The 15,666-nt window shown below is 37.9% G+C and overlaps 1 protein-coding gene across 2 annotated transcripts in view; it reads right to left on the bottom strand.

The window, feature by feature from the left end:
• Positions 1 to 476: 476 nt before the first annotated feature.
• The window catches only part of sh3tc1 (SH3 domain and tetratricopeptide repeats 1), a 28,977-nt gene continuing 13,787 nt past the window's right edge, over positions 477 to 15,666 (bottom strand). For both annotated transcript variants that reach the window (XM_084405816.1, XM_084405817.1), the window contains exons 10-18: positions 15,623 to 15,655; positions 14,299 to 15,206; positions 11,952 to 12,711; positions 9,006 to 9,186; positions 8,387 to 8,537; positions 7,192 to 7,314; positions 6,856 to 7,006; positions 3,969 to 4,165; positions 477 to 2,258 (exon numbers count right to left, since the gene is read on the bottom strand). In XM_084405816.1, the coding sequence (XP_084261942.1) occupies positions 1,992 to 2,258; positions 3,969 to 4,165; positions 6,856 to 7,006; positions 7,192 to 7,314; positions 8,387 to 8,537; positions 9,006 to 9,186; positions 11,952 to 12,711; positions 14,299 to 15,206; positions 15,623 to 15,655 (2,771 nt within the window). In that variant the 3' untranslated portion in view covers positions 477 to 1,991. The remainder of the gene's footprint in view (positions 2,259 to 3,968; positions 4,166 to 6,855; positions 7,007 to 7,191; positions 7,315 to 8,386; positions 8,538 to 9,005; positions 9,187 to 11,951; positions 12,712 to 14,298; positions 15,207 to 15,622; positions 15,656 to 15,666) is intronic.

Here is a 15,666-nt window from a genome sequence, read left to right as displayed (position 1 = left end):
GTATTCACATGTGGGAAGTCCGACTCATTTCTTTTCAGAGAACCGATTCATCTATTCTTTTTGCAGCTCAAAAACAAAGTTAACAATAAACAGTAGCCTACTAAAATTAATTTACTCTCGACTGAAAAGGGTTATGCGGTTTATTTAAAGTTAAACGTGTTTATGTGAAAAAAGTGTCAGACGATCGTAAACATATTTCCAGCTACGTTTAATTTACGTTTCATTTCTGCCATCTCGGTTCTATCAGACAGTGAGTTGTCCGAATCATCCCTTGTGAAAAATAACTCCACTTAAATGTATTGAATGTAGCCTACACTTGTTAAAAATGTAAAAGTAAATAAAAAATTTACTTGCAGGTTTTTAACGTTACTACTAAATTGCAACGAATTACAAATGTGCCAAAAATAGGAATACATCATGACATACACGTTTTAATAGAAATGACATATATTTTAGTTTACCATAAATACTTGGCAGAACATTCGGCAGTACAACTTAAACATACAGTAACATTGTAAATAATTATGAAATTACAAAGAAAAATTAACTTAAGTTGTTCAAAAAAGCACTCTAAGCACATTTAAAATAAATTTAAATTATAATACATTTTTATTTTATTCATTCATTAACAATTCATTTATTATTCATTCAGTGTCTGAAAACATTACATTACGTTCAGTTCACAGTTTTTCCTTAATAAGCTCTTTTTAAAAGTAAAGAGTAAGTATTTTCCCACAAAGGACTGTAAAGATCATATTTTAAAAACATCATCGTCTCAGCTTACTCTTGCCAAATCCAGTGTACTTAGTCCCCTGATTGTCATTCTTAATTGATCCGAAATGGGTTGCTATAAAAAGATGTATATTTAGGATAAAAAAACAAAAGGGCTCACTTGTACTCAAGGTTTGCCATTTAAAGAAAGCTTGCAACTTCATATTGTTAAGCAATTAAATTCAGTATTAAATCCAATTTTATTGATGATCAGTGCCAACATGGTCTCTTTTTGCAACCCAGTCACACTAAATGCGTCTCTGTAGCACGCATTGTGTTTATCGTGCAATTTATACACGAAAATGAGTTTTTACGTGCATATAGGCATGGGTAGGTTTAGTAGTGGTGTGGGGTACGTGTGTAGGCCTATTATAGGCTACGTTTGGTTAGGATTAGTGGTGTGGGGTGCGTGTGTATTACACGCAATAAAGTGCGTATCGTATGCACGCGTAAACTGCGTATCATGCACGTAAAAACTAATTTTCGAGTTTAAATTGCACGATAAGAGATCAGGCTGCTTTTTGGCACATACATTTGAATGCCGTCAAGGTCTGATTATCTGGTTCAGGTGTGTTTAATTGGGGTTGACTAAACTCTGTCCTGCAGAACTAAACTCTGCAGGACAGTGGCCCTCCAGGACTGAGTTTGGACACCCCTGCACTAGGCCCTAGAGTGCCCGTGCCCAGTGGGTTTGTTTTCACTGAACTGGGAGGGTTTGAACCAACTCATGTATTTCACCAGGTATGAACATGATTATTTAAAACTTCAACGCCTGTTCTTTTCTGCTCTAAGTACAAACAGAACTTTGTTGAGGTAAAAACGTGTTCACTGACATTATGTCCACCAAACATAATACCATTTTTAAAGAATTGAAAATCAGGCACAATAAAATATTCAGATTATCATCATTATAAATTGTAGAGAACAAGAAAAAAAAAAAAAAAAGGTTATCCAATGGGATTTCGTGCTAAGACCACGTAAAAGTCTTTTTAGTCCCAACCCATTTAAGAATTAATGCAAACCAAACAGTGCCTGAAGGTTACATTGCTTACACTCCAGTAAACACTTGCTGGACAAATCATGTTATATGAGTCAGACATTCCGTAAATAAATCAACTAATACACATAACATCCGGCCAATAAAAGTAAACAGAGAAAATTCACACACAAGTCAAATCAAAACATGCAGTGGAAGTGTCATATCCCATCAGAGTCCAGTTCTATCTTGTTGCCCCAGTTATTGTGTTTTTGTACTGAGCTGTGGTCCTGAAACTGTAGTCTGGAGCCAGGTTGATACGGCGAATGTGGAGGTCATTAGCGAAAGCACGAGCTCGCTGGTAGAAGAACAGCGAGAGTTCACGGTCCATGAGAAAGTTGTGGTAGATAGTGGCCAATCGAGTGCACAGCTCTAGCTGAGATCTCTTGTTGCCCAGATCCATAGCAGCAGCCAGGGCCAAGTGATAATAGCCAGCGGCGTCAAATGGGTCCTGGGATTCAGAGGGAGAGAAGGTTCTACAGTTTTTCTTAAGTATGTGAAGTACTGAAATATGAACCATGTGAATTGAGGAATTTTAAAAAAGCTGCATTTTCAAAAACATTTAAATTTCATGCATCTCGCAGCTGTGTCAAAAGCGTTGGCGAGTATATATATAGAAAGGTTCGGATTGAAGCGCAGCACTGTGTTCATTGACACGCGAGCAGCTCACGACCTGGTGTTTTCAGTGTCTCAGAGCAGCTCAGTCTGCAGTAAATGCTGCTCCATATGAGTTATTTTTGGGTGCTTATAACGTGCATTTGAAAACGCAACTTACGACAACCATCTCACCAAATTTGTAATCATTTCTAAATCTGTTGTCAACAAAAGCGAAACCTAAACGTCAAAAGGCTTTCCACCAAAATTGTGAAAACATTTGAAAGCAAAGAAATTAAAATATCCAGAAATATTAGTATTTAAGTAGTTTTTAATTTAGCTGTTGTTCTGTAAATATACTGTTCATTAATTACTTGTTTTTTTTTTTGTACATTTTATTGTACAGTACATATCATATTAATGCAAGGGTAATATATTTCTTTATTGATTTATTTAATTTTATTCAAATAATAATAGAATAAAAAACATTATTTTGAATAGTAATAATAAATATAATAATACTACTACTAATAATTATTATTTATTGTTCTTGTTTTTATTATTATTGTCATACTGAATGAGAATTTGTCCTTAGCTGATGAAATGCCTGGATATACAATGTGCTTTATGTATTTAAAAAATATATTTGCATTCTGAATATGAGTACACTTATATTTTCTACTTCCAGTGGATGTGGATGAGGTGTGAAAAAACAAAAAATTTTATTCAGTATGTACTTAGACTGCCATCTTCTGGTTTATTTCAGATTTACTGCAAATCTGGAATTAAAGTAATGTGTATTTTTTTTAAATACTATCTCCTGTTCCAACTTATTATGTAGAGACAACGAAGTAAGCTACTAAATAAGTAACTAAGTACACTGATTTCCCAGAAAAGTGTAAATACTGTTACTCTATTGTGGTTTCAAAATATTTCACTGCTTGTTTGATGATTTCCCAAAAGCATCATTAACCAACTATGATAGCAAGTTTGGTTGTTACAAACATAGTTCAACAATTCAGTGTTTCCCGAAACCATAGTTCCAACGGACATTGCAAAACAGCATCACAAACTTGTGTGGTTGGAACTACATCCCAGGACCTGTGGTTAGAAGCATAGCATAGTTTAGAAGCCAATTTCACTATACTTCTTTTCATTTGTGCAAAGAATAAGTGCCGTATGCTGGGGACGTAAGAGGGAACGTGATGTAACTCAACATCTGTAAATAAAGCAAACCAACAGAAAAGGTATTCCTCATATACTGCATTCATTATTTACAGCAACGATCTGACAATAATTTGATCTTGTACTGATGAATCAGCAGTAGTCAGCATTCACCACCTGCGTGACATCACTAACAACACTTCTAACCAACGTGGCTCAAGCGACGGCTGTGCGACAAAGTTCCCACGCTTTCAGGAAACAGTCGTGACTAGCTAGTTAGCTTCTCCAACGGTTCCTCGTACAATTGCAGTTAAGTAGCGAGTTACGTCTTTCTTCAGGAAATGGCGTGAGTTTTGGAGCGGGACTAACTTTATCAAACCAATGGCAGATGTCCATAGCTTACCTTTACATCATAGAAGATGATGTCTCCAAGTGTTTGGTAAACCCTGACATAGTACAGGGCTTCCTCGTCATACTGCAGGGGTGAGGGACACAGGGACAGGGCTTTCAGAAAGTGGTGCTCTGCCATTTCAAACTGACCCACACAATGGTACAACGTGGCGAGGCGATGGAATGCCACGCGTTCATTTAAATGGTCAGCTGTAAGAAAATACACAGACGAAAAAAGACTGTTATTTGTCTCTCATAAAGGTTTTCGGCTGTTAATTGTTGTGAACATGAGTTTCCCAGACGGCAACATGAGTCGGCCCAGATCCGGGCCACATCTGGTGCAGCCGCGTTTCCACTGTCGGGCCAGAGCTGGGCGTGCTAGTGCGTGCCAGGGCCAATCGCGTTTCCACTGTCACTTTAGGGGCTTGAACAGGGCTTACTCTGAGGATTTTCTGGCCCGTCGAATACCCTGGTCCAAAGCGGGCCAGCTCGGGCTAGAGGAGTGGTTACGAACAGAGGCGGGGTTTACCTGAGTCGGGAGACGGCAGCACCGGATGATTCTGTCAGCATTAAAGACTTTTAAAATAATTTACCTCAAAACTCACTTTCATGTTTGAATGCCTTCTGTTTGTGATCCGATGTGGATTCTGATCACCATATAAGATATAAATATTTATATATATGCACGCTAACCATTACCATAGTTCACGAGTTCACACTTACATACAATTAGAGGGAGTAAAGTTGAATGCGTATTTGGCGTGCTGTCCGGAGGGAGGGCTCCGAGCTCGGAGTTCGGCCTGAACCCAGAGTACTCCCCCCGTATGTAAGTGGTTAGGACTAGAAGTGTGGAGAAGGGGTGGTGGAGGGATGCTGCAAAACGGTCACCGAATTGAGGTGAGTATATAATATATATATATACACCTCTTATCGTTGATTGCTGAGTGCTCTCCACTCGTGTTAATTATCTGAACTTGCTCCTCCTGAACTTTGTTAATAAAAACATCATTAAATAGTAAATACGAACGCTTGAAGAAATCAGACAAATCATAAAGGCTAACACAATCCTGTTTTTATTTTATCTGTCAGTATCTGTATTTATCTGCTCATCTCTTTATACTGGACTATCATAAAATAAAGCAACTCTCTTTTCGGGAGCTTCCTCTGTTTCTCTGACTGAAAATATAACTGTTGTAAAGTAGTATATCAAATATAAAGCTCCTCAGGTCGTCTTTTTGGTGGCATATTTGTAGAAATTATTATTCTTTCTAAATATGATGCAAATATGTCCTGTAACTACTAAATAAACAGAAACAGCCTAGACTGAATAAGTACGGTAAACCACTTTATTTCTGTGCGACTAATGTGCAATTTTGACACAAATGAATTTATTATATTAGTATATCAGTGTATCACTTTTTATTGTAAATATGTGGTAAAACATCGATTCTTGGGTTTTAAATATTCAAGTAAACAACGAAAATGGCAGCAAACGGTCGCTTTTATCATGTTTGATTTGTGATCACGCTGTTTCCAGTTATTTCTTTCTGATAGTTTTCTGATAAAACTTCCATTTGTTGGTGAAATGATGGGTTATAGTGTGACGTTGTTCCAGAGAGGCGTGTTACGGGCATGTTTTAGTGAAGCGCTGTGGAGCTTCTGGCCGGACAGTGGAAACGCAGCAGATTTTGGGCCCGGTGCTACTGGATTAGCCCGGCACACAGGGCTTGACTGGGATAAAAAAAAAAACCTGGCCCTGACATTTTGGCCCAGACTGGACCACTACAAATGATCAAAAACACCACCCATCTTTGCACGTCCTTGAATATGTATACCACTTATGGCATGTAATGAGTGAGTAGGAACGAGTGAGAGTTAACAAATGAAGTAAGTACAGAATTGTCATTTATTAATACAATCGGACTAAACTCCACAGTGATGAATCCTAAAACAAGCTATGCACTGGCATAGCAATAACAGTGTTTCTCACATTGATTTTTGGTAAATCTGTGGTGTGTGGACCTTGGGCCTTCTAGGGGGATTCGAGGGCATAATGGGTAATGGGTTCCTACACTCATGACATAGCCTAAGTGTTTTGAAAGTAGTTCTGCTTACCGCAGGCTCTACAGTTTCTCATCTCTCTACTGATCCTCCTCACTATCCTCATCAGCCACTGAAGCTGGTGAAGGTCCTGCTGCTGCTGAAAACATATCTGTTACTTTGACACATTTCACAGCGTCTGCTTGAAGGGCCTGTATCTATTTTTCACGCTATTTCTCTGCACATTCCTTGCATTTCTTCTCCATCTCTCAGACTATTTTGACAGATACACACTGCACGCTCGGTCAGAGCCCAAAGGGGGAGTTGTATAAAGATGTGGATGGGCCCAGCCCAGTGTCAATCAAGAAAAGAACCAATGGGCCACTGATCTACGCGTTTCATGGGCCGGTCTGTGAGAAAAAAAAAAAAACGAATGCTGACTTTTTTTTTACCAATATGCATTACACTGGCACTAACCCAGCGCCGTCAATTAAGCAAAACAAAACAAAATGAATGGGCCGCCGATGTACGAGTTTTATGGGCCGTTAAGACAAAAAAAAAATAATGAAATGTATCGGCCTAAAAAGCACGTCGGTCCACCGGGAATCTCCCGGTAGTCCCGATGGCAAGTACATGCCTGCCGGCACGTCCCGTTTAAAGCCCTGGCTCGCACTGGCCCGACAGTGGAAATGCGGCTATGGATTCCACAAGGCCCAGATGTGGGCCAACACTATGTTGCTGTCTGGGTTACCATGTGGGCTGTATTCTCAAAAACAGACAGGCAGGAAGCCACTATCATTCTGAATAAAAGTATTGATCATTTAAAAAAAAGGTTGTGCAGAGCAGACGTGTTCACCTACCCAGACTCACGCTAATGTCTAATGCAGTTTGAGTGAACTCAATGGCCTCTGAACACTGTCCCAGCTGCAGAAGAAGCTCTGAAAGCTTGTTACACAGCCGAAGCTGAGAGCGCACACTGCTCGTCTTCATTGCGATGGGAAGGGCTCGGTCCTTAAAAACAGATACACATTCTTAGCATAAACACAGTGAAGGATTATGATTGTGATGAATGTTTTCTAATAAAAAAATACTGCAATAAAGTCAAAGGAAATTACAGGGACCAGACATTCACAGAGTGCAATAACAACACAGTGCGAAAGACCTCCCTCTTCCACAACAATGTGTGCATGACCTACCCTGTAAAAACAGATGGCTTTCTCTCTGTCCTGTGAACTGTTGAAGAAAACATCCCCTGCTGCCTCCAACATCTCCAGGGCGAAGAGTGTGTCTCCTGTGCTCAAGGCTATGTCCTGGGCTACCTGTTACATTGAGGAAGGTCAAGCAATTTTCCAGTTACCATTATCATAGGAAATGGAACTTTGAGATGGCATGAAGTCAAATTGCTCACACACACACACACACACACACACACACACACACACACACACACACACACACACACACACACACACACACACACACACACACACACACACACACACGTTTACTAAGACATTCCATAAACGTAATGGTTTTTATACTGTACAAACTGTATATTGTCTCCCCTTACACTAACCCTACCCCTAAACCTACCCATCTTTAACACATTTAAAAAAAAAAACTTTTATTACCAAATTTACAAATGAAGACGTCCCTAAAGGGAGTTTTTAAAAAATTTTGTCAGGTTTGGGTCACTTCTGGGTACAAATTTGTCCCCAAAATATAGTTAAGTAGGTACACACACACAGCCCATATTATTACTATTTTAAACATTTAAGTCATAAAAATTATGGAAACCCAAAAACAATAGAAGTATGGGAATTATTTAGAGACCAAAAATGCTAAACAAATCAAAATATTTTAGCTTCTTCAAGTAGCCAAAGCTCTGCAGCAGTGTTGTTATTGTTAACTTTACATAAAACGAAATAAAATAAATGTTGTTGAAACAAACTTGAAAACATTGTCTTATAAAATAATTCAGTTTGTTAAAGTATTAAAAAGACTAAATCTAAAACTGAAATAAAAGTAAATTCAAGCTAAACAGAAATATTCGACAAAAACTAATTTGACAAAATGGCAAAAAAAAAAAAAACTACAAAAAAAATGAATAATACTACAATCATAAATCATATTAAAATGACACTGTTCTGTCTGCACACTCTGACGTGTATTCTGGGCGCTTGCTAGTAATTTGTGTTGTCACCATTATATCTCTTAACCTTTTTGTAAGACTGTCAGACAATGCATACAGACAAATTAGATGTATACAAAGATGTAATGTTTGAGTTTATGTTCAATATGTGTTCACCCCCACTAACTACAGTAGTTCCAATCACAGTAACTCCAAAGAATGCAAGGAAGGAGCGCTGAATGAAGGCAGTTGTCAGTCACCTGCACGTAGAGGTCCACTAGCTCCGTCTGTTGGAGGATGTGGTAAATCTTCCCTGACTGTAGCCAGGCATGAGCCTCCTTACGTTTCCTGCCCAAGTCGATGAAGATGCCCAGGCTCTGCTTGGTGTAATCCAAAGCAGCTCTGTTGGATCTGTGAGACGACATGACCAAGAATTTTAGCAAGGCTGTCTGCAGTCTTTTTAATAATATGTGATGTCTTACTGCCGGCAACTCATTATTACTGAAAGAACTTAGGCCTAAACCACCACTTTACTATATTTGAAAAATGTAAACATTAAAATGAGAGTTTACCCAAAAATGAAAATAATTTCATCATACACACCCTCATGTCATTTCAAACCTGTATTCTTTCTTCTGCAGAACACAAAAAAAGATATTTTGAAGAATGTTGGTTACCAGTTTTGGTAACCATTGACTTTCATTGTGATGACATAAAAAAAAAGAAAAAAAAAGTATGTTCCACAGAAGAAAGAAAGCCAATGGATTGACATGAAGTTAAATGAATTATGACTGAATTTTCAATTTTACATTAACTATCCCTTTATCGTATTGCGATTACTGTCCATTTTTCTTAAATGTTGTTATGAGCAGGTCTCACTTCTCGGTGGCCAGGTTCAGGTACAGCTGGCTGATCTTCTCCAGTATCTCTCCCTCTAAGCTCTTGTCTCCTATCTGCCGGAGAAGGTCCAGCTGGTGCTTGTTGTAGATGATACACTGGGCTTCGTCTGGACACACCTCTTCGTATAGCTGACACAGGTGACGTGTGGCTTGCAGCTGGCCTGTTGTCAAGCAAATAAGAATATCATTTTGAGGCATGAGAGTATAAGTCTGGTGACCAGCAAACCTGATAATATACCATTCAAAAATTAGAGTATAAAATACTAAGGGTACGTTTACACTACAACAGTTTTTCCTTTGCTTTTTTCGTGAACAGATGACAACGTTGTCAAAACGATCCATGTTCACACGGATCTAAAATGCTGTATTCTGCATGCCAGGCCAGTAGGTGGCGATGTCACTTTGTAAAGAAAAACTACACGCCTATAGACAACACGTTATGCGCATGCGCATGATGTCACAGTTTTCACAAATTCGCATTTTCGTCGTTTACACGGAGACAATAATGGTATCATTTTCAAAAACTTGCACTTTGAAAATGGTTTCAAAAGCTTGGGTTTTCAGACACCCAAACCTGATAGTAAAATTTATGGGAATTTATATTATCCCAGTGGAACTGATTGGATCATGAAAATTGGGCATGTAATGTAGCCAGGTGGTTGGAGGGGAAGGGCTGAAAGAGTAGAAGTCATTTGTAACATCAGCAGAAAAGGAATGTCGTTTGATAATTACTGTGTTAGACTAAACTGGGAAGGGTCATAGCTCTTACATATTGTTGTCCTATTGTTAGTTTAACTGCTTCTATTGCTCTCCTCATTTGTAAGTCGCTTTGGATAAAAGCGTCTGCTAAATGATTAAATGTAAATGTAATGTAAATGAGAGCCGGAGCAAGTTTTATTCAGAATAATGTGCTCAGATGTATCATGCACAATAACAACGGAATGAGTATTAAAGGGTTAGTTTACCCAAAAATTACAATTCTGTCATCAATTACACACCTGGATTGTCCTTCCAATCCCATAAAGGGGCGGTAACACTACAGTTTTTGTTCCATTTGACTTCTATTCATACGCATGCGAATGCGTCAGACCGGAAACGCAAGCTCATGCGTAAAGTTGAATTCGAATCACATGAAGACGTGTGACCAGTGGAATATCGGTACGTCATGGCGGGACCTCTTGGCTGAATTAAAATAACTATATTTTTGCAGTAAAGTCAAGTAGATTGTATATTGTTACATTTTGAATGTATTACTATTTGTTATGTTGAATTCATGTTTATAAAAATTACGCTGCAGAGTATGACATAATTTCACGACCGTTGCAGTGTCCGAAGAAATTTTGCATGCTCAAAGTCTAGTGTGGCCATATCTTAAAACTTTCATTGTTCTTCGGGCAGTCATGGGCCTAATGGTTAGACAGTCAGACTGGTAACCCGAAGGTTGCGGGTTTGATTCTCAATTACGGCAGGAAATGAATGAGGTGCCACAGCAAAATGGCTGCCTATTGGTTCAGAGGTGTGCAGTGTGTGTGTGTGTGTGTTCACTACTCACTACTCCTAATGTGTGTGTACTAACTTGGATGGGTTAAAGACAAATTACAAATATTGGTTACCATACTCAGCCTTCACATGTCGCTTTAAAAAAAAACAAATGAAGATACTTTTAATTAAACCTGAGAGATTTCTGTCCCTCTATTGCAAGTCCATAACATCAAAACTCTGACTCTTCAAAAAGTTGGTCAAATAAATGTATGAAAAATATAATCCATATGAATCTAGCAGACATAATCCAAGACTTTAATCCAAGAGACGCAATAACTTTATATGATTAACTGATTTAATTTAGGTTTTTACTCACATACTGAATAAACACTGATCATCGGACATACTACATTAAGCACATCATATATGGCGAACAGCAGCTCAAACGTGCTTGCTTGACGTGCAAGAACCAATGAGCTGTGGGATGCAAGCATTTTGGAGCTACCGTAAGAACCAATAAGGTTTATTCTCGCACATCAAGCAAGTACAATTTAACTTCTGTTGACCATATTTGATGTGCTCTATGTATGTGCGTTGATCAATGTTTATATGTGACCCTGGATCACAAAACCAGTCACAAGTAGCACAGGTATATTTGTGGCAATAGCCAACAATACATTGTATGGGTCAAAATTATAGATTTTTCTTTTATACCAAAAATCATTAGGATATTAAGTAAAGATCATGTTCCATGAAGATATTTAGTACATTTCCTACCGTAAATATATAAAACATTTATTTTTGTGAGTGAATTTAGCACAATCGCCAACATAATGTCTTTAAAGGCGATTTTCTCAATGTTTCTATCTTTTTGCATCCTCAGATTCCAGATTTTGAAATAGCTGTATCTCGGCCAAATATTGTCCTATCCAAACAAACCATACATCAATGAAAAGCTTATTTATTCAGCTTATAGATTTCAGGTGATGTATAAATCTCAGGGTCCTCCAGGGTCACATATTACATCTGTTCATCATACAGTCATTGTGTTTTATCAGAAGACTTGGATTAATACATCTGAATCATATGGATTACATTTACAAAGTCTTTATGAACTTTTTTTGAAGCATCAAAGTTTAGATGGAATGGACTTTCTCTCTCAAGTCTTTTAGGTTTCATTAAAAACATCTTCATTTGTGCTTTGAAGATGAATGAATGCGTGTGATTTAGGTGTGTAAATGATTACAGAATTTTCTGGGTGATCTAGCCTATTGCTTTAAGAAAGTAAATTGAGTAGGTTGTGATTTCATGTTGACTTTAAATACTGTACAATCAGAAATAAAAATTCAACTCTAATATCTCACTATGGAGAAATTCTTACGTCGAGATGTTCTAGATGTCCTTAGGTTTCACTTACACTAATACAGCTATGATAAACACTTACTATCCATGTGATCGATGTACATGGCGGTCAGCAGGGCCCATTCGTAGTAGATCTTCCCATTCTCATGTTTTCCCTGGGAAATAAGGTGTGTCCCTAACTCAAGAAGCACTGAAATAAAACTGAGTTCATGCCCTTCATCCTCGAGCTCAGAGAACAGCTCCACTGATTGAGTGAGGTATTCTCCTGCCAATCTTTTTGCCTTGATTTGCAAACACATGAATCCACAGTTGGCCAAAGCTATGGCCCAGTTGTGTCTGTCCTCAAACTCCTCGCATATCTCGACTGCAGCCCGGTAACTCTCAGCTGCCTGTCGGATGTCCGCTGAATGTCTGTATGAAATGGCCCGCATGTTGTAAACCACACCTTCCAGTTGTGTTGTACAGTGCTCTGGGAGCGATGACAGGACAGCATCCAGCACTTCCAGAGCGGTGCCGGGTTGCCGGTTGCAGATGTACAGCCACGCCATCCAAATGAGAGCAGCAGTAGTGTCTGACTGGCCAACGCTGGACATGCTGCTGTGGTCGAGGACGGTTAGCATGTAGCGAACAGCTCTCTCGGGCATGCTGTGTCTATGGAAGAGCCAGGACAAACACAGAGCGTGGACATGACCCAGCGCAGGCTCCTGGCCGGGGGACACTAAAGCAGCGGCACGGGTCAGGTATGGAGCCACTTGTGTTGGGATGTCCACTCCATACAGCTCTGATGCGTTTTCCATCAACAGAGAGACACCACAAAGACAGTGTGAAGCGGTGGCTCCTACCTGTGAAAGAGAATGGATAAATGCACAAATCAATTTATTTAATTTGATTAATTGATAAAAGAATTGTATTCATTAATTTTTACTCCATTTATTTTAATGCACTTTTTGTTGTATTAATTAATTAACCATTTAATTAAATTTAATTAAAATGTATTACATTGTTTGTTTGTTTTTTTGTTATATTAAATTCTTTTTTATTCAATTTTAATTTACACTGTGAAACAGTGCCTTCTACCTGTGAGAGAGAATGGATTAATGCACAAATCAATGAATTTTATTATTAATTTATTATTTACTTTTTTTTAATTAATTTTCAAATTAAATGTTAATTTATTAAATAAACTTTAATAATTGTATTAATCAACATTTGTTTAATTATGTAATTTAATTTTATTTAATTTAATAATTTGTTCTTTTTTTTATTTAAATTCATTTTTATAAATTTTTACATTTAAATATTTTTTTCTCTGTGACACGATGGCTCCTACCTGTGATCGGATAAATGCACAAATGAATGTATTTAATTTAATTTGATTTATTTACTTATTTATTTTTATTTAAATTCATTTTTCAATTGAATAAACTTTTATTTAATTATTAATTAATTAGCTTTGGATTTAATTTAATTATATATATATATATATATATACAGTGCTATGCATAAGTTTAGACACCCATGCTAAAGTTGACTAAAAAGAGGAATAAAAAATCATCTTTTGGAAATTGAACTTAATGCCTTAATTTAAAAAATTAGGAAAAATCCAACCTTTAAGGACACCAATTTTCTTTGTGAATGAATAATGTATCGTAAATAAATAAATGTTCTTCCTTAAAATACAGGGTGCATAAGTTTGGACACCCCTATGTTAAATTCCCATAGAGGCAGGCAGATTTTTATTTTTAAGTATTTTTTTTAATTTTTTGTTTAGGATACTATGCATCCTGATAAAGTTCCCTTGGCCTTTGGAATTAAAATAGCCCCACATCATCACATAGCCTTCAGCATACTTAGAGATTGGCATGGAGTAATTTCCATAAGATCATCTCTCAATGCAAATCAAACTAGCTATTAGGCTAACTGAAATAAAACCATGCCAATCTCTAGGTATGGTGAAGGCTATGTGATGATGTGGGGCTATTTTAATTCCAAAGGCCAAGGGAACTTTATCAGGATGCATAGTATCCTGGATCCATGAAGTAACTGGCCTTTAAAAATAAAAATCTGCCTGCCTCTATGGGAATTTAACATAGGGGTGTCCAAACTTATGCACCCTGTATTTTAAGGAAGAACATTTATTTATTTACGATGCATTATTCATTCACAAAGAAAATTGGTGTCCTTAAAGGTTGGATTTTTCCTATTTTTTTTAATTAAGGCATTAAGGTCAGTTTCCAAAAGATGATTTTTTATTCCTCTTTTTAGTCAACTTTAGCATGGGTGTCTAAACTTATGCATAGCACTGTATATATATATAACATTTCCTTTAATTAATTTAAATATATATATATATTTAATAAATATATATATACACATTCAATAATATATATTTAGAGTCCTCTCTGAAAACACTATCAAGTAGCACTGACCTGAAGTGATGCTCGCCGTGCGCAGCTTTCAGCCAAACGTGGCAGACTCTGGTCGCTGTAGAGTCGTGCTAACACCAGGAAAACATGGCTCACTGTCTCATCACATGCTTCAGGAACGTCGTCAGCAAGGATCAGAAGCCTTTCAATGAACGGGATTGCACTCATGCTGTCATTAAGCTTCAGGTGGAGCTTTGCCAGGATGAAGCAGGCTCGGGCCTCGGCAGGCTGATTCTTGGCCAGGATGGCCTTTTTTAGTACATACTTCAATACCTCAGGGTCCTCACAGCCAAACAAACAATCAGGGACAGCCATCAATAAAGCAGACAAGCGCTCTGACAAAATGAAAAATTTGTCATGGTTCTTCTGTGTTAGGTAGATGAGAGCCAGGTTGGAGTAAATGGCGGAAAGCAGAAACATGTCTGTGAAACAATCCCTGGGTACATTCAAGGCCTCCTCATAATAAACCCGAGCTTGAGAGAACTTTGACCTCCCTGCGCAAAGCTGTCCGAGAAGAAAACAGATTCGGCTCTGCGCCCACCAGACGTGCTTCTTTCGTGCCAATTCTCTGGCTACGCCTAAATACGCCACTATATCCTCCTCATCAGAGTGACCCTCGAAATGTGAGATGAGGAATTCTGGGTAAGCGCTGTACAGGCGCATGAACACAGGCTGGTGGTCACGACTGCTCAAGAATGAGAGCAGAGCGTGATGTCCATCTGGACCGGTGCTGTCCTGCTCGGAGCAGACAGAAAAACGGGGGGTTTCCTGGGATTCCTCTGTATCATTAGTTTCTCTCTCTATCTGGTGCTTGATGCTGACTGATGAATCGTCCTTTCTTTGAGTCTCATCGACCTCACTCAAAATGTGGTTGACTTTCTGTTTTAGATTGTTCACTTCTTGAGTCTTGTCTGAAGACAAAGAATAAAATAATAAATATATTTTTAAATAAATTTAAACAAACAGATCATTATTTTGTTTAGCCCATATTTAAGGGATAGTCCACCCAAAACTGAAAATGTTGTCATTTACTCACCCTCAAGTTGTTTCAAACCTGTATGAGTTTCTTCTGTTGAACACAAAAGAAGATTTTTAAAGAAGTTTGGTACCCAGAGAGTTGACGGCATCCATTGACTTCCATAGTAGGGGAACAAATTCAATGGAAGTCAACTCTGGTTAAACACTCGTAAAAATAATTTCTTTTGTATTCAACAGAAGAAAGAAACTCAAATAGATTTGGAACAACATGAGGGTGAGTAAATGATGACAAAATTATGAACTATCCCTTTAATTAAAAAATAAAAAACGGATGGATGGATGGACTTACTTTGACCTGGTCCCGAAATGTCTTTCGCCAGATCTGTAGTATGT

This window comes from Rutilus rutilus, assembly GCF_951802725.1.
Source record: "Rutilus rutilus genome assembly, chromosome: 3".
NCBI lineage: Eukaryota > Metazoa > Chordata > Actinopteri > Cypriniformes > Leuciscidae > Rutilus > Rutilus rutilus.
The sequence above is the reverse complement of the archived record's forward strand: the minus strand, read 5'-3'. Positions and strand labels throughout refer to the sequence as shown.